Below are 20,208 nucleotides of genomic sequence, written 5' to 3'. Positions count from 1 at the left end.
GACCCCTGTGTCTCTCAGAGCCTCTATCTCCCTCCCATTGATGGTCACCTTCTGCCCGTATTTCTTAGTGTTAGCGGGAAGCAAGGTTTCCTGGACCATCTCTTGGTCTCCTAGAGAGACAAGGGTCATCACTGCTAATCCCTCTTCCCCACTGGAAATCAAATCACCTCCCAAAACTACACTGGCTAACCCCGGGGCCGGAGTACCAGCGGGTGCTGGGGGCTTGTTGGGACACTTAGGGGCAATGTGCCCCACTTTTCTACATGCGTAGCAAGTAGGCTGAGCTCTGTTGTCATTTATGCCCTTTGGGGGCCAGGACTTCTTAGGCTTGGGGGGTTGGGACTCCTTCTCCTGGGAACTATTTTGGGGCCCGTTAGAAAACTCCTTACGGTTACCCTTGTCCTCCCCACCCTTCTGCTGGGGACCCTGTCCACCCTTGCCTGGGGTATTTACCACCCCCTTATGGACCCTGGTGCTAGTCCAGCTGTCCGCCTCCTTAGCAAGCTCACTGGGATCAGTTAGCTTGCTATCTAGAAGATGCTGGCGCAGCTCTGGAACACATAGACTACTCAAGTGCTCCCAACTAATCAAGTGACACAACCCCACATAATCAGTTACCTTGCTGCCCTTTATCCAACCTTCCAGTGCATGCGTGTACAAACTCACACACTCCACCCAGGTACTAGAATCAAGTTTCTTGAAGTTCCTAAACTTCTGGTGGTACTGTTCTGGAGTAAGGCCATACCTGAGGCATAAAGCCTCCTTCATAGCGGGGTAGGTTAAGGTACCTGCTGCTTCTAAGGGTGCTAAGACATACCTCCCAGAGGTCTCAAAATGCTTCCACAAACCTGCCCCCCAACTCTTCTCAGGCACTTCATTCATCTTCAAGGCAAGCTCATAAGATCTAAACCATGCATAGATATCCTCACCCCTCTGATAATTCTGCACCAAAACTTTGGGTATGTACACCTTACCCGCCTGCACTGGCTGTGCGCTGCCACCATTGTAACTGGACTCTGCTTGTTTAGATTTAAGATCCAGCTCCCTTAGACTCAACTCATGAGCCCACTGGAGTTTCTTTTCCTCCAAAGCGAGAGCGTTCCCGCTCTCCTCCGCCCTTTTCTCAGTGTCAAGGCGTAACTTCCTTTCTTCTGCTTGAGCCTTGAGTTTAAAAAACTCTAACTCATGGGCCCTTTTTCTCTGATTCTCCTCCATCTCCTCTGGAGAAAAGCCCCTACTGGAATGGGTGCTGCCAGCCCTAGAAGCTGGCCTATTCACGGGTAAATCCTGGGATAAAAACCCATTCTCCTGGGCATCCCCCTCTCCAGTAGCATCCTCTGGCGCAACTCGTTTGGCATCCCACCAGGCCCTTAGAGCTTTCTGTAGCTCTTCCTTGTTTGCGCTGCCCCTCATGGGACATCCAAGCTGTTTGCAGAATTGTTTCAAGAGCTCCTTGTATGTGAGCAAATCCTGAAACTCAAATTCCACTTCCACCTCTTCACCTACTTCCTTCTGAAACATGATGCTTCCTAGGCTTTCCAAAAATAGGATTAAAAAAATAGGCACAGTATGTGGCTGCGACGTGGTCTGCGCTACACTAGACCAGTGGTGTTCACAAAATTACTGTAGGTCAAGTGCAAATACCAGTTCAAATCCTCACGGCTGTCCAACAATGTTAGAACTGGGGGTCTCCAGTTGGCAGAGGTAAGTACCTTTGACCAAATAGGGAACCCTACTTCTAGTCAGGGTAGAGAAATACACACTGTAGATAACCCCTGCTCACCCCCTAGGTAGCTTGGTACGAGCAGACAGGCTTATCCCCAAGGCAATGTGTAAGGTAGTTGCACTTAACACACACAATAATTCTAGAATGCACCACAAACTGACACCACACAGGTAAGTATAACAAAAATATAACTTTATCTAGTTTTAGGCAGTTCACCAAAGGTAATGCAATTACACACAAATCACTTATCTCTTCGTTATATTGGCACTTGGTTTAGGAAGCTATCTAGGGAACTTATCCCAGTCTCAGTCTTCAGTTTAGCAAAAACACTTGCAGTCAGTTAGCTGTAATCGATGCTGCTTAGGAGCAAAGGCCGTGCCTAACGCTGGTCACGAAGCGTTCCCAGAGGGATTACACCCGGAGCTTCTCTGAGCAGGAAATCACCCCCCTGTGGCCCCGCCGGTCCCGCAAGCTCTCCGCCTGCCCTCGACAATCCAACGGGCGGCGGGGAGCTAGAATACCTGACAGGCGCGGGGACGGCAGGCCGGGGATACTCACACGGCTCCCTGGGTGTGTCACGGTGAAGACGGCCGGCCGGGGAAGGTTCTTACGGCTCCCTCGGCGTCTTTGCGGCGATGTTCTCGTGTCGCTGACCAATCGGGACGTGGCTCCGTCGGCGAGCCCCTCGTGACGTCACGGTGTTGTCCTCCAGCCAGCCAATCAGCTTGTACCCTTCAGGCAAGCCTCCCGCAGCCCGCCAATGACAGTGCGGCGCCGCGGAAGAGCTTCTTGCTGCCAGCCAATCCCTGCGCGGCGTTTGCTGAGGGGGCTCGTCGCTCTGAGCCAATCAGGGCTCTGCTCCTTCGGTTTCTCCTTCGGCGGCCCCGGCCAGGCACGGCGAGATTCCCAGGATGTTTCTGGCCCCGGGCAGCGGCGGTGAAAAGCAGCACGGTGGTTTTCACGTGGCCAGAGGCGGGCAGAGTGCTCGTGCAGCCACCAACTCTTTTTGGGGGATAAATCATGGAGCAAGGCACAACAAACCTCCGATCCTCTGCAATAATGTGCCGATGAGCACAGCGATCCTCCTCCACGGCTAGCAGTTACAAATCACGCACCCAGCAGCAATTAAAGCACGATCTTCACAGCGTCTTGTAGTTTCTGGGGAACCTTTTGACCCTGGGTTCCAAGACAGGAGGCCAGCTCTTCTCAGGCCCTTGGAGATTCTTTGCAGACACAGCACACAGCAAAGTCTGATGATCAAGCAGGCAGGGGGTCACAGCACACAGCAAAGTCCCCTTCTCCTCTCCTTCAGTTGAGCAGCAAAACAGGTCAGCCCCAGAGCACACAGCAAGGGCAGTCTTCCTTAGTTTCTTCAGCGGTTCTTCTTCTGGCAGAGGTTCCTCTTGATTGTAGAAATCTGAAAATCTGTTGTCAGGGGTCCTTCTCTTATACCCCTAAAAGTCTTTGAAGTCTTTGTGCAAGTGGGTCCTGAGCCCGGTCTAAACCAGTTCTGGGTGTTGCTTGGTCACTTTGTTTACTTGGCTTCTTCCTTCTTTTCAGAGTGAGGGGCAGGGTCGTCAGCCGCCCGGCAGGAGGTGGAGCCAGCATTGTGGCAGGCTGGCAAAGCCCTATTCAATCCCAGGTGCTATCCCCTCCCACCACTCTAGTTGCAAATGCAGTCATTCAGCCTAGGGCTGACTCAGACAACCTCTCGGGGGCTTCCCAGTCCCTGTCACCCTCAAACCAGACAGTCAATCCACAAGCAGGCCAAGGCACACAGAAAGGTCAGACAAGAGAACATCCACTTTCTAAAAGTGCTGTTCTCAAACACAGAATTTAAAAACAACCTTTCCTAAAAGATGTGTTATTAAATTCTGAGTTCAGGGATATCATTCACGTATGTCCTATCTTGTTCCTATGGGAAGATAGGCTGGTAACCATTGGGACCAGCCATCCCCATGTTAGTCTATGGAGCAAGATAACCTTGCAGCAGTGATCACACAAAATGGCTGCTGTTCACTACCAGAGCATGCTACCTGCACTAGTACATGCTCTACCTTTGATATACACTGCACCCTGGCCAAGGGGGTACCTTGAGCCTTCCATAGGGGCGACCAATGTGCATAAAAAGGGAAGGGTTAGGCCTAGCCAGTGGGGACACTGACCAGGAGGACATGGCAGTTCACAGACTGCACACAGGCACTGCGGTGGCAGGCCTGAGACACCATTTTAGGGCTACTCATGTGGATGGCACAATCAGTGCTGCAGGCCCACTAGTAGCATCTGTCATCACCAGCCCTGGCACACCCAGTGCACTTTACTAGGGACTTCTTGGTGATACAAATATGCCAATCAGGTATATCCAATCAATATCACAATTCCCATAGGGAGCACTTACACTCTGGCACTGATCAGCAGTGGCAGAGTGTCCAAAGCATCTAAACCAGCAAAAACGAAATCCAGCACAGCATCAAAAATACAGGAGGCAGAGGCAAAAAGATAGGGGAAAAACCACGCCAAGGGTGTCAGGTCTAACAGACCCCATGGTTACTTTTTTGTGGTGACTCCTGTGAGATTGGGGGTCAACTCCTCACTAAATTTCCTTCGGCCTTCCTCTGAATTTAGCTACTAAATCTGTGCCACAAACGTTGACTGGTTTGCATATCAAGTTGCTTGCAATGCAACCTATCCTCACACTCCTCTGCTAACAACCACAAAAGTAGGTTACACACACATGTTGCTGCGCCAGGTGTGAAACACATGCTTTAGTCCTCTCACACAGCATCAAAATTCAACACTAACAGAACTACCAACAATCTTCTCAAATCCCTGCACTACAGATTTAATGCCATCAATGATGTTAACACTTTTCCTCTTCAAACTTGGGAACCCGAGTCTGTGGAATATTTAACATTTCCTATAAATTTGTTGACTTTTCCTCCGTCCTTAAAATGTAAAAAATGCTAATAGGAAACATTTCATGACTCGTGCAAATTAGCGTGTTTTTGTAAGAATTGGTGTTGTTGACAAGATGTTCTACCTACAAACAAGGCACGAGACAGGGGTATGCGGGTGAAAACTATTATCACAGGGTGAACGCTGCCCACCCTGCCAAGAATTTAGGTCTCACTGAATAATGTGCTAAACTCGTCCCGTTGTAATTTCCAAACACTGGGACACTTTCAGCAGAGCCTGCACTTTGTCTGGTTTCCATCTGCAACAAGGTGCAGACGGGGAGGGGGCTTACTTATTTTAGACTCCTGCTGGGCCCATAATAAAGGCAGAATTTGAGGGGTCATCAGGCCTGCTTTTGTTTGAGTCTATTGGCTGGGGGCAGTGAGGAGCCTCACACCTGATGCAAATAAAGCGTAGGGCAAACAAAGGTGCAAACCTTGTTAGCACTTCACACATACTTTAAAGAGGCAGCTTTTCTCTTTTTTCAGTCCATGTTTAGGAGATATGCATGCACTGTAAGAATGTCAGGTGTGTTGGTCGTTCCCAGTATTTACACAAAACAAAGTGAATTTATATAGAGCATACTTCCCCTGAGAAGGTGTTGAAATAATTTAAGTACCATTATTTTTTGTTGTATAGCCCTCATCCCAAAGCAGGGTGTCAGAGCGCTATGCATCAGACGTGCATATTACATATACAATAAATGATATAATTTTGTAAATGAATGCACAGGATGTGCAACATAAAACTGGGGGGTTACAAGGTGAAGTCACATATCATGTTCCATAGCTACCTGCGCTATTATCCTCGCAATGTCCTCAACGTACACATGTTACACCTGCTAAACATATGTGAGGGATTAAGATCTGATGTCACTTATTGTGATGCCAGTTCCTGTAAAGTCGTGGCTTTGATGCCACTTCCGGTGATGTCAATTCCTGTGATGCCATGCATAATGGAATGAGCCGTGATGTCACGCAAGGTCATCTCACGCGACGTGATGTCACGCAAGGTCATCTCACGCGACGTGATGTCACGCACCATAAGGTCAATTGCAAACGGCCTATGTTAGTGCCCCCTACTTCTTTTTTTAGGACATGTGCGCTGCTTATAAACCAGTTTACCATGTATACTGATTAACTCACCCGGATTTGGAAAATATAAATTCCCCGTTTACCTAATGCGATTATCCTCTTAAACGCTGACTTCACCCTTATTCTATATTCAAGAGGATGACACGTATGCAAATGACATCTATGCTTGGGTCACTAAATTCTAATGTAAAATATCCGAAGCCAGCTCCAGCTGACGCCTGCACGTGCCCCATTTTAAGCAAGTGTTTCTCTTCTTCTTCTGCATGGGAAGTAGACTTCTGTGCTCGATCGCTCGTGTGGTGTGCCAGCAGACTCCATGGTAACCTAGATTTGAGCTGCTCCTCCATCTGTCAACCCTGTGAAGAGGAACTGAAATCTGTCACTGACAACACCACACAGCCACTGGGGGACGAACCGGTAGGGACATGAGTTAACCAATCACAAGCGAGAGATCATAAAACAAGCCCGTGACGATGGAGCAAGCACTGGCCAATCCACCGAGGAAGAGGATCAGAAGCCAATCACAATCGGTAACAAGCGCGTGAGCAAGTCGGGGCACGGGGCGGGCTACTTGCAAGCGCTGGGCGGGGGTCGCTCTGTGAGTTACCGATTTCTTTTAGGGCTGCGGTACGGACATAGACGAAGGACTGGCCGTGCCACGAGACTGCGCGCGGTGGGCGTGACGTGCTGTCAGCCAGTGTGACCCTGAAGCGGGCGCTGCAGCTGCAGGAGCCGCTGTCACTGCTCCAGTCTTCCTCTGCCGGGAGCGGGACCTACGCCCAGAACCCGACCCGTGTACTCCTCGTCCCGTCCGGTGCATGTGTGGCAATACCATGTCCGTTCCGCTCCCCGCCATCGTGCCTGCAGCCAAGAAGGCCACTGCCGCTGTGAGTACCCTGCCCAAGTGACACCGGGTACTTGGACTACCCTAAACCCTTCGCACTCCAACTTCAGTAGTTCGATTATCACGTCACTTGTGTGCTCCCCTCGGTTCTGACCTTGTAATTATGTGGTTGTTATTGTGAAGCACTTCTGTGAGACTGAGAGTAAGCCACCTCAGCGGCTGTGACCAACCTCAACAATCTTCCCTTTGCTGTTTATATTGTACGTATAATGTTTATTACAGAAACCCGGCCAGCATAGATTTCACTTTTACTTGAATTTTACTTTAAAGTGTCTTAATGCACCGCACCGACTTGCACTACATCTGGCCCACTGGCACTGGACGGTCCACTTCATGTAATTAATCATTGATTTTCATATTAACGGGCTTAACCATCGTTTCGACGTCCATTTAGCCTTCTTTTTTTACGGTCCCTTGTTTTTGATCCTGCCCTCTAGCAAGAGGCACAGTTAGACCTACACTTAAAAGGGTTGCATTCAGTTGGTAGGCATTTTTTTAAAGAAAGTCTCAAAAGTGATTTAAGCCGCTCCTTTAATTGTAACAAACAATTTAGCATAGCAGCTAAGACAAAAAATGCCGCACGTCCAGATCCGTCCCAATTTGCAAGACTGTGCCCAACCTCACCAGTACCAGCTGCAAAACATGCTGCTGCCGAGGCAGAAAGAGCAGTCGATTTGAACCAGGTGGCACTTAAACAAAAGTCCATTAAATTCAATTATACGCATGCCAAAAGTGTTTCAATTCATAAATCTTCTTTATTGAATTCCATTTAAAAAGAGAGACAGCCAACGTGTTTCGTTCTGGCAAACGCATTCAGGGCATAATATTTCAGTGTGGCACTTGTTAATTTGGGCAAACAATGGGTTGGTCTGATAAATGCTAATAGTTGTGAACGCCTGGACCCACGACCAAAACTGTATGTCAAGGACAGCGTTTGAAGCAACGTTTTTTTTTTTAAATATGTTGAAATCAATATGAATTTTGTTGGCAATTTTATACATAGTTTGCATATGTATTTTGGATTTAAATAGTCAAAAACCATTACACATAAGTTATAGATTTGGTGGATGACATGGTTTAGGATTAAATGTCAATGAAATGGAGTTAATTGTTACTGTTTCCTTTGTTTATTACAGTAGAGACTAGAAATTGGAATTGTAAAACGCTGTTGCATGAGCGGATGCTAGACAATGGAATCAATACGGAAGTTGTCCCTAAAGTTTTTGAACTTAATAGAGGTTCACAGTTGAGTTGGAAGACACGTTGTCAGATTTTTTTCAAGATATCGTAATGTTATAGTATTCTTTAAGTGGTTTAGGATAGTATAACAGCATATGATTTAAAATATTCCCACCTTGGAACAGCAACAGAAGTGATTACCCCCTGAAGTAGCCCATGCAGCTTCCAGTCCTCTTTCTGAGGTGGTGTTGACCCTTTTCGCGTCGAGGAAACCCAAACTCCACTAATCTCAACATTAAAACAGGGTACAGTAACTGCAGATCTATTAAGTTGTGACCCAAGCAGTCATGAAGCTACCCTTCTGTAAACCAATTTCCACACCTGGGTACACCACACTTAATTTTAACATAAGTAACACAATCGCCCTGACTGACTCTGGAGTGGAAACTCATGGTCTTAGTAAGGTAGCCCCACCAAATCTATGAAAGCAATTAAGATGGCCTCCGGCCATTTCAGAGCCTTTGTGTGCAGTTTATCATATATGTCTGGGTCTTGGGGGGTGACGGTGTTCCCAAGCAAGGGTGGTTTCAATCTTGGCCCAGAGGGGCTGCACCTTGCCTCCTTTCACTTGGTGACCCGCGTAGATCACTGAACCCTACCCTAGCTGGCACTTACCAGCCTTGAAAGTCTGGCTTGCTCTCTACAGAGCCTGAAGCACTTCTCTTAGGTGGCACAGGGGGTTCTCCCAGCTAGAACTAAAGATCTAATGTCGTGCAGATAGGCAACACTGAAGGTCTCTAACCCAACCAGGACTTGGTTGACCCACCTTTGGAAGGTGGCAGGGGTGTTGTTCAACTAGAAGGGCATTACCTAGAACTGGAAGTGCCCTTTTGGAGTTGAGAATGAACACCTCTCGCTGGCCCCCTCAGTCAAGGCAATCTCCCAGTACACATCTGTAAATCAAACCTGCTAAGGAACTTGGTAGCTCCTAGCTGATCAATGAGCTCATCAGCTCTGGGAATTGGGTGTGTCAGTATTAGTGACTGCACTGAGTCGCTGTAAACCACACAGAACCTAAGTTCTGGATGGGCAACCTTGGGGACCAACACCACTGGGACGTACCAAGGGCTGTTTGAGGGCTCTTTTACCCCTAACTCCTGCATCTTGGAGACCACCTTGTTAATGCTGGCTCTCACCTTACCAGACAGCCTGTAGATTTTACTCTTCACAGGCATGCTGTCCCCAGAATCAATATCATAGGTACATCATGTAGTGAGTCCTGGGGTAAGGGAGAAGAGTGAGGCAAACTTCCCCAACAACTGGCGGCAGTCCATCTGTTGTTCTAGGGTCAGGATAGGGGAGAGGCGGACATCCTCCACTGACCCACCCTGCTCCTTGGAAGAAAGGAGGCTGGAGAGAGGTTTGCTCTCCTCTTTCACCCCATTGCCCTTGACTAGGTGCAGGGTTAATTTAGACATTTCAAAATGGGGCTTGAAGCAATTGCCATGCAGGACCCGTAAAAGCTTTCCTGGGAGTCTTGAGGCCCACCAGGTAGGTGACATCACTCTTGTGCTCTTTCACCTCATAAGGCCTAGACCAGCGGTCATGTAGGGCTCTGGGCTCCACGGGCTCCATAACCCACACAGGCTGAAACTCGACCAGCATGGCATTAGGCCCTATCACTGTTTCGTGGTGTCCTGTATGGCCTCTAGGCTTTCCTGCTGTTGCTTCCAGCTGTGCTTCATCTGGTTACAAAGTGCCAGCATGTAATGTAGTGGCCATGTCCTGGGGAGCCTTCGTGGGATTTGCTTCCAGCCTTCCTTCGTTAGACTGAGAGGTCTTCTCACAGGGCTCCTGTACAGAAGTTCAAAGGGGCTTAAGCAAGCCTCCTTCTGTAGTACATCTCTGTAGGCAAATAAAAGGCATAGCAGGAGGACGTCCCACTTCAGCCTCATGGGATCCGACAGGCCCATTATAATGCCTTTTAGGATCCAGTTGAACCATTCATCAAGCCCATTAGTTTGAGGGTGGTAAGGAGTGGAGAACTTATAGGTCACCCTACCCTTCTTTCACATGGTTTCATGCACTCTGAGATTTAGTTGGTACCCCGGTCTGAAGCAACCTATTTGGGGAAGCCCACATAGTAAAGATCCCCATCAGTGCTCTGGCCACAGTGGGTGTAGTCTCTGTTCTCAGAGGGATAGCCTCCGGGTATCGGGTGGCATGGTTCACCAATACCAGGATTAATCCGTTACCCATGGCTGTCTTGGGGTCCAGAGGCCCAATGATGGTGCCCATCCTTTCAAAGGGGGTGCTAACAACAGGAAAAGGTTTCAGGGGAGGAGTGCACCTCTCTCCTGACATGCCACTGGCCTGGCAGGTAGGACAGGACCTGCAGAATGCATCTGAGACCCTCTTCATTTGAGGCTAGTAAAAGTGGGTGAAAAGCCTGTCAAAGATTTTGTTCTACCCAAAATGACCTAACAGGGGTACTTCATGAGCTAGCTGCTGTAGGAAGGCCCTGTAGCCCTTGGGGACTACCAACACCAGGTTGCATCAGGCTCAGGAAACGTAGGTTCACTATACAGGAGACCCTTTTCCTAATAGATCAGGTGGTCACCAGCTGCTTGGGCCTCCTACCATAGGCCCACATGAGTAGGACATTCCCTATGCGCCTTGCAGAACTCCTCCCTGGTGGGAACCCCTTCCTTCTGCCATTTGGTCACCTCAGCTCAAGTATTTTCCCTAGGGTGGCAACATCCTCCTCTGTAGGCTTTCCCCCCCCCCCCATGGGGTCAACCTCCTCCCCGACCGTGGGAGTTTCAGGATTGGGGTTTCCGTGTTCCTTCCCTTCTTAACAGGCACCTGGGCCATTTTTTCCAGGCTCCAGGCCCTCCTGACTACCCTTTTTGGCTGGTTCGACCATATATGGTCAGACACACCCACCCGGGCAACCCTAACATCAAAAAGGGGGTGGTGATGGACAGAGTATCTGAGTTAATCAGAACACTCCTACCCTGTCAACAGATCAGGGCTTGATCCATCACCGTTTTTTAGCTCACTGCACCATCCCAGTTCAGAACCTGGCTATATGCAAATTAGTCTGTCCCTGGCCCAGTGCATCATGGGAACAGGGCAGACCAAACTACCAAGCCAATTCTTTACTGGAAAGGAAACAAGCTTCCGGGGACCGGTTTCTGGCATTACAGCCGTCTTCGGCCCGGCTTGCTTGAATCCTGATGGTGCAGTGAGCAAGGGACTTATGTCTGAGCATACCCTTCCACAATCATGGTGGCCAAAATAATTTCAAAAAGGGGGTGGTGATGGACAGAGTATCTGAGTTAATCAGAACACTCCTACCCAGTCAACAGATCAGGGCTTGATCCATCACCGTTTTTTAGCTCACTGTACCATCCCAGTTCAGAACCTGGCTATATGCAAATTAGTCTGTCCCTGGCCCAGTGCATCATGGGAACAGGGCAGACCAAACTACCAAGCCAATTCTTCACTGGAAAGGAAACAAGCTTCCGGGGACCGGTTTCTGGCATTACAGCCGTCTTCGGCCCGGCTTGCTTGAATCCTGATGGTGCAGTGAGCAAGGGACTCATGTCTGAGCATACCCTTCCACAATCATGGTGGCCAAAATAATTTCAAAAAGGGGGTGGTGATGGACAGAGTATCTGAGTTAATCAGAACACTCCTACCCAGTCAACAGATCAGGGCTTGACCCATCACCGTTTTTTAGCTCACTGCACCATCCCAGTTCAGAACCTGGCTATATGCAAAAATTAGTCTGTCCCTGGCCCAGTGCATCATGGGAACAGAGCAGACCAAACTACCAAGCCAATTCTTCACTGGAAAGGAAACAAGCTTCCGGGGACCGGTTTCTGGCATTACAGCCGTCTTCGGCCCGGCTTGCTTGAATCCTGATGGTGCAGTGAGCAAGGGACTCATGTCTGAACTGGGATGGTGCAGTGAGCTAAAAAACGGTGATGGATCAAGCCCTGATCTTTTGACTGGGTAGGAGTGTTCTGCTTAATTCAGATACTCTGTCCATCACCACCCCCTTTTGAATCGTTTTGGCCACCACAAGTGTGGAAGGGTATGCTCAGATGTGAGTCCCTTGCTCACTGCACCATCAGGATTCAAGCAAGCCGGGCCGAAGACGGCTGTAATGCCAGAAACCGGTCCCCGGAAGCTTGTTTCCTTTCCAGTAAAGAATTGGCTTGGTAGTTTGGTCTGCCCTGTTCCCATGATGCACTGGGCCAGGGTCAGACTAATTTGCATGTAGCCGGGTTCTGATCTGGGATGGTGCAGTGAGCTAAAAAACGGTGATGGATCAAGCCCTGATCTTTTGACTGGGTAGGAGTGTTCTGCTTAATTCAGATACTCTGTCCATCACCACCCCCTTTTGAATCGCCAGGTCCTTGCCAAGCGCACATTCCACAGGCATGGACAGACTCGCGGCTACCCTCAAGGAACCTGAGAACCCCAAATCCCCCTCAAAGGGAAACAGAACCACTGGATAGTGACTCATGTTTGTCAGCTGCAACAACTTGGTGGTGTACATTAGGAACCACCTGCTCAGAGGTATCAGATGGCATCTGACGGTTGTCATGCTGGCTCCAGTGTCTCCACCATTTTCCCATTGGTAGTGACCCACTGCCTGTACTTTTTAGGTCTGCCTGAGCCAGCGCATGCGCTGCTCTGTGAGAAATTTAGTAAGCAGAATTTTCTAAGTGCTACCCCATGGCCTCAAGCTTGCGCGCACTCGCCAGCTTTCACCGTCCAAGGCACCATCTGGACGGCGATCAGTTTCACTTTCACATTCCATTTCGCTCACGTGCACACAACTCCCGTTCGCGGCCGCACATCTGCATTCTTGTGTACACGAGTAGGCACTGTTTTGGGGAAATTAAATAAAGAGCTACTTTTTTGTTGTCCACCCCACTCTCCAAGAGTCCACCTCACTTAAACGTCTTTAATTGTTTACTTCCTCCCATGACCCCTTATTCTGTATGTATTTCTGACTCTAGATAAGCTCTGTGTTTTAACGTTCAACTGGGTTTTGTTTCTTTATGCTCATTTGCTGAACACATTTTAAATGATACTCCCCGGCAGCTGCTTATTTAAGGTTCCAGTCCAGAGGAAAAGTAAGCACTGTACAAGACTGCGTTTTTTTCCAGATGCGTCCCTCGTGTACTGCTGTTGCTCTCTCACCTGTGTGCTTGTCTCCCTCCGCTATCAGTATTGTGTTCGCCCACGTGTGCTTCTTGTAAAAGCTCCCCATTCCTCTTTCTAGCCCGTGTTCCTTCCTATCCGTCCTCCATATTGCTTCCCCCACCTGTGCCTTCTGTGTTGCATCTGCCCCCCGCCCTCCGTGTTGCTTCACCTGTTATGCTTCATTCCCCACCTGCACCCTTCGTGTTGCTTCTCCCCTCTGGTGTCCTCTGTGTTTCTACTGCCTATTAAAAAAAAATGTTTTTTTATTTACCAGTCCAACTCTGATCAGTAAATTAAAAAAACGCCATTGCAAGACCTATTGGCTTTGCCAATGCTTGTTAGTATTATGAGTTCTCTACACCATCTCTCTGTCACTCAGGAACACTAGGGTAACTCACACTCTGTTCCCCCCCACTATGTGGGAAAAGTTCCTCCACAAGCGCTACCCTAACCAACAGCAGTGAATGCCCACTGGTGGGAGGGCTGTCCCCGCTTGGGACACTTGGCATCCCACTTCAAGTGCCCTTCATATTACCACTCATAGCACTTGGGGTTGGGGGGTGCCTTCCCTGAAGACTTTCTGTCAGGGAACCATCTCTTTTTTCCTCAGTTGGTGGATGGGAGTCCTGACCTGTGGAACTAGTTTGGGGCCAGGGCGACTGACGCTGGAATCTGGGGGCCACGGTTCGATCCCCGGCACCGGCGGCAGTTCAGCCCAGCACCATGTGACTCTGGGCAATAGCTTGCTTAATCTTCCCAACGGCCTCCAGCGCCGGGATGCCTTTGGGTAACTGTTCGCACTTTACAAATACTCCAATTTTTTTTACTCCTTATTTTTGTTTGTCCCACCCTTCCTTCTTCTGATGGGGACCCTACCTACCCTTGTGGTAATCCCTCTCCTCCTCCAGGTACCTTCTTGTGGTCCCTTTTGCTAACCCAGTGGTCCGCCTCATTCCTAAACTCCCTGGGCTCCGAGAGCTTACTGTCAATCAGGTATTGGTACAGATCTGCAAAACAAAGACTTAACATGTGCTCTTTTGCAATAAAATTGTACAGCCCCTGGTAGTACTTTACTTCACTGCCCTTCTTCCAATCGTCCAGTGGTTTCAAAAGAAATCCATACAATCCACCCAGGTCTGTTGGGCCATCTTCTGATTTTCACGAAACTTCTGTCTGTAGTTCTCTGGGGTCAGACCATACGTTCTGAAAAGGGCTTCACTCATGGGGGGGGGATACCTCATTGTGTCTCACTTGTCTAGGGCCAGTAGAGCGTCCTCCCCTCGCTAGGGATATTCATCCACAGACTAGTCTCCCAATCCTCCTCCGGGATCTTGTGCATCTAAGGCAACCTTATAAGCCTTAAACCACTTGTGAATATTATCTCTCACAACAAAGTCAGGCAAAAGAGCTTTGGGAACATGGACCCTCTTGTCTCCAGATGGCACTGATGAAATTCTGCCACCATCGCTGCAGGGCCTTGAGACCCATCTCCTTAAGGCTCTGTTAATGAAACAACATCAATTTTCTCTCCACTGTGGCCAGTTTCTTTGGCTCCTTCTCCAGCTCAAATCTGGCCCTCTCTAACTTGAGTTTTGTTCCCTCCCACCTGTCCTCCAACTTCCTGGGCTCAGGCTCCTGGGAGACACTTTGGTCCCTGTCCTGGGAGTAAGTACCAACTTGGTGGTCAAGCCCTCCCCCTTAGCTGCAGGTTAAACCACTGTAAGGTCAGCTCTAGGCCCTTCCTCCTCAGAACTGGTATCCAAATCCTGTTGCTGTAGCCAGTGACTGGTAGACATCCGCTGAGGTCCTCCGCGCCTTTCAGAGTGCCACCCTCCTGGTGGTTCTCTTTACTGGTAGTCCCCTTTTCTTACAGAACTCCTTGATCTGGACCACATTGAATGACTCCATGTTAAACTGCTCAAACTCCATCTTTGCAGGTGAGGACGCAGACACAGTCAGTTAGAGTAGGAATGTATTTAAAGAACAAAAAGGCCAACCGGGGAGAATGTAAAACTGGAATTGGTCCTAGATATGGGATGGTAGTGTACTCCAAATCTCTGTTTGGCACTGCACAAACACAAGTCCTATCCCACCGCTGCTACCAATGTTTGAAATTGGTTTACTGTTTTTTTTTAAAAGCACATTTTATTGGCATTTCTCATGACCATTCCATACAATAAAAGGGACAAAAGCCACTTCATAAGCAATATAGAACACTCCTCCCCACGGCCATGCTCTAATATTGGTGTGAAACTCTAATAGCTGTCCATTAACCCACTACCCTCCCACCCAAACTACAACCACCCAACTCCCTACTCCCTACACAGGCCAACTGGAGTAAGGATCAAAGTACAAGCATATACAAAAGCAGAGGACAAACTCTGTCCAATTATTTGCCCTGGCAGCGCACACCACCGGACCTACCGCCATGGCCAACAGACTTCATCAATGTAATGCATCGTCACCACTGTGCACATGCCAGCATCATTCAGGCTTCACCCCTTCCTGACTAACCCCCCCCCACGCAACAGTGGTGGAGCCGGATCCTCCTCCCTGCCTGTGACAGAATCACCTCTCCGAAGATCCTCCAGGAGACTCACTCAGGCTCTAGTTATCTCCATGGACCCCTGACCCGTCTTGGCCTCTCTAAAGCGGCAAACCTCTCGTATCCACCCCCCCCCCCCCCAGCAAACCAACTCCTTGGACTACCCCTCAACAGTAGGGCCTGCCGCTGCCTTTCAGTTGCGGGAGATCTGTCGCTTAGCAAGGATTAGACCAAAGTCCAGGAACCTGGACGCCACCTTGTATTTAGCAGGGTGCGGATACACATGATGGCTGAAAGGTTCATATTCTGATCCGTGGCATCATTTAAAACCTTAACTGCAGCCTCTCAAAATGCCCGCACCCGGGGGCAGCTCCAAATCATATGTAACAGACCCGCCCCAAGTTCCTCACACCTGGAACATGTAGCCTGAGCTGTCAGGAAAACTCTATTGATGCGTTCCAGCGTGTAGTATGCCCTTTGGAGAAAATAAAAATGGATCAGCTTAAAACGGGCGTTCCTGGATGCTTTTGGAATATGCTTCCATGCTTTCTCCCAGGCTCCCTCCTCGATGGGCGTACTCGGTTCCGTTACCCATGCTTCCCTCCAAGCTACAAAAGGCATCTCGAAGTCAGACCTCAGACCACGGTATAGTTTCGATACCAGCCTGTTTTCCCCGGAGTAGTTACAAAGCAACTTACAACCTAAGTGTACGGTAGGTTCCACTAATTCACCTGCCAGCAGAGTCTGATGGCCGCCACCATCAGAATTTAGGTTGCTGGTTGACTGGTGTGTGAGTCCTGGTCAAGCAGAAACTGCAGTCTTAGTCCGGGTTAGGCACAAGCAAGCCCAAATTATAACCTGTACTCACCCTCTGGTAGCTTGGCACAGAGGAGTCAGTCTTGCCTAAGCGGCAAAGTGTAAGGTATCTGTCTCACACATCAAACAGTAAAATAGTGAAAAACACCACTCAATATAGTCCCACACCTGCCTAGAAAAAAAGAGGTTAATTTAATAAATAAAATTACAAATCCAATCAGTAGGGTTCAGAGATATAGAATTTTAAAGTTTTTAGAGAACATAGCGCCAAAAGCATAAAGCGGTAGCTGTGGTGATCTTGTCCGCATCTATCTGACCAAAAAGTGGGGTCCTCTTTAAATCTCAGTATAAACAATACAGTCCTTAAGTTGGTCTTGTGGGTATTAACGTTTGAGACCGAAACGTCAACGTACAACCGGTCTCTCTTGAACTACTCGCATCACTCCAATGAGTTTGTTTCACTACTATGATGGATATTCTTGTGTTAAACTGGAAGAGTGAGTTACTAGTACATTGTCAAATGTTGAAAGAATTTCAAGATTCATACTATACTATCGACACTCCTTGTCAGTATACTATGCGCTACTGTTTACTTTGAACCTCTGGATTCCTTACATGTTTAATTTCAATACAACATGCTAAAGCATATACACCTATTTCTGTGATTTATTCAGTACTTAATTTCAAAGTTTTCTCCTATTAATCTCAACTAATTAAGTTGCAATATCACTTTAGGACATCACTGAATAATTTAAGCATTGGATTGTGTTTATTCCCTACAAATAACTCCCTTGTAGGCACTTTTACTTGCATCATAGATACCCAAGCCCTTCAGAGAATGCTAGGTTGCCATAATGTTTATTATAAACTTTCTAAAAGTGGCATTTTCGGAATTGTGATTTGAAATCCTACTTTACGGTCATTCATGATTTAAAATTACGATTCCTGAGTCACCAACAAGAACCAGTTATCTCTTCCCATTTGGAACTTGCAATTATAAAAGGTAGTAAGGCAACTCCAATGCTCTTCCACGGAGGAATAGGCCTTGTAGTAGTGAAAAACAAATTTACAAGTTTTTCACTACCAGGACATGTAAAACTTAAAAGTACATGTCCAACTTTTTAAATACCTTGGAATTGCGCAAAAATAGCTGAATACTGGAGGTCTATTTATGAGATCTTATCGCTCATGATTGGGCAGGAGATTGCTTCTCTTCCCGAAGTTGCGCTGTTGGGTTATGTATATGAGTTCCTGAAGAAAGTGTGGAAATTCGCAGCAATTGTTTTACTTTTAGCGAAAAGGCATATCGCGATTCATTGGGGTAGCAGGACTACCCCTAAGACTAAGGCCTGGCTCGCGAGCCTCACGTGCTGTAATACCAACTGTGATCTGTTTGCAACCTTGCAGCCTTTCGCTTCCAGGCCCAAAGATATTTGTTATCCCTTCAAAGATTATCTCCTGCGGATCGGATCCTCCCTCCCAGTAACGCAGCCTGCGGGTATTGTTCCCACTGGTGTGGGTTAAATTCCTGTTTATAGATGTGATTTATACCGTACTGCCTGTTAATATTTTTTTTCACATTCAGAAATGTGTAATCTATGTTATCAAATAGGTTTCAATAAGGGGGTATTAAGTCTTGGAGGATGTGCAACGATACACAGTTTTATTGTATCTCTACGTATGAGTGGTGTGTAGACCAAGTACAGATTATTCTTTCACAAATATTGTTGTGATAACTCTGTCATGGTGCTTTGAAACATTCTTTTTGTTGTGTGCATAATAAAAAAGGTAGATCAAGTTTTAACTTTTTAAATACCTGCACCCTGTCCTTGGGGCTGTCAAGGGCTTACCTTAGGGGTGACATATGTATTAAAAAATAAAGTTTGGGCCTGGCAAAATGTTTATTTTTCCAGGATGAAACGGCAGTTTAAACTGCAAACAACTGCTTTTTAATGGCAGGCCTGGGGCATGTTTCAAGGGCTACTTAAGGGGTGGCATAATCCTTGCTGCAGGCCCACAAGTAACATTTAATTTAAGGCCCTTAGCACATGAAGTGCACTTTATTAGGGACGTATATGTAAATTCAAAATGCCTATTGGGTATGAGCCAAGGTTACCATGTTCTGGCAGAGAGCACAAGCACTTTAGCAGTGGTAAAATATGCAGAGTCCTAAGACCAGCAAAATGAAGTCAGCAAAAACAGGAGGTCTGAAAGCAAAAAGTTAGGGAGAAACCACACCAAGGATGCCAGATTTAACACACCACACCACACCACTGAAAGTACTTTAACACTCATTTTAGGAACAACACACATACTTCTTTAGCATTCATAATGCTGGTTTACATTCCTGACATTCTTCTAGCTTTTCAGTTCCAGGGTCTTTGGGTAATCAACCATGCAGTCTTCTCGAGAGGCAGCGAGAGCTATTGCACTTCCCATAACCTGGTCAAATATAAAAACTACATGTGGAGAAACTACTCCTAGAAACCCTGTGTTTGCTTGTTGAGTGTGTAGCTTAATCCCAGGGTGGTTACACTCTACCATCTTTAAGTGACAGGCGTGAGCCAAATAAAATCCTTGAAATCTGAAATCAGTTGGGTGGGACTACCCAGTGCTTTTAGGAGATGTTCTTCATGATTCTATTACAGAACCGGAGGCTTCAGATTATGCTTCTCTTTCTTTACCGTAATTTCACAGCAGCCAATAAACATACAGTTTAATAAAAATAAACTACAGAGGCCATGATGCTTAGCCTTAGCCACGCCTCCATGAACCCTATAAGAGTCCTGGTAACATTCCCAGCGTCCTCTTTCTTTGCTGCTCACACAGCAAGAGATAAGTGCCATGCTCCTTATGCTTTCTGATTTTCTGTACTGATGTACTTTGAGTGCAGCGCTTAGAATCCTATTTGCGCAACTGAGCGCGCTGTCTGCGTTACGTTATTGTCTGTTTTTGCATCATTATTATTGCTGGTGTTGACTATTGACTTCGCGGGTGCTCCCCGCGCTGCAGGGGCCGCGCTAGGCGGCATTGTTTTTGTTAGCGGTCTACGCGTTGAGACGGAGCTCCGCTCCGATCGTACCCTTTGTCTCCTCTGAGCTAGCGCCTCAGCGCGCACCAGTACCCAGCCGCACTATGGTCTCCTCTTACCTCCGGTCGGCCTCTGTTCACCGGCAGACAGTGCAAAGGGCTTCCCTCTTCGCCCTAACGCGCATGGGAGCCATAAACCTTCCGGCCGACGCGTGCAGCGTGCCCATTGGGCTATTTTTTGGTAGGATTTGGGCGCGCGTTGGGCTGCACACGTCGTTTTGCCGTTTTTCCACCGTATTTCACCGCGTTGTGATATAGCTGGTGGAGAATGACGCCTAACTGGCTGGAATAACAGGTTTTGCCTTATTTGGAGTGAGCACACGCTCCATATATAACTTAACTTGGCTCCTACGCCCATTGGGCTGCAAGAACAGACTACAGCACCTGCTGAGGGGGTCTGGTACTGGTTACTTGATTTTTTAACAGTGTGCATTGGGGCTGACACCCCCCCCCCCCCCCCCCCCGACTCCCTTTGTGCCTACCTCTTGTGAACTTTGTTCTTCCTGTATTCTTATCCCACTGTTGAGGTCATGGAGGAGTGGGTGTATTTTGATGAGGAGGCCGGGTAAGAAACTTATGAAGAGCAGCCCGCTGCTGCTGTGGAGGACAAAATTGTTGAGGCTTTGGACGCTTCCGTCCAGGCCTCAGTCAGCAAGGCAGTGGAAAGCGCAGTTCC

At 48.0% G+C, this 20,208-nt stretch overlaps 1 protein-coding gene across 1 annotated transcript in view; it reads left to right on the top strand.

Moving 5' to 3' along the window:
• The first annotated feature begins 6,316 nt into the window (after positions 1 to 6,316).
• The window catches only part of LYPLA1 (lysophospholipase 1), a 462,012-nt gene continuing 448,120 nt past the window's right edge, over positions 6,317 to 20,208 (top strand). The window contains exon 1 of the mRNA XM_078687306.1: positions 6,317 to 6,662. Within this exon, the coding sequence (XP_078543432.1) occupies positions 6,594 to 6,662 (69 nt within the window). The 5' untranslated portion in view covers positions 6,317 to 6,593. The remainder of the gene's footprint in view (positions 6,663 to 20,208) is intronic.

Source organism: Lissotriton helveticus, chromosome 4_1 (genome assembly GCF_964261635.1).
Source record: "Lissotriton helveticus chromosome 4_1, aLisHel1.1, whole genome shotgun sequence".
NCBI classification, from domain to species: domain Eukaryota; kingdom Metazoa; phylum Chordata; class Amphibia; order Caudata; family Salamandridae; genus Lissotriton; species Lissotriton helveticus.
This window is presented reverse-complemented; position numbering and strand designations above follow the sequence as displayed.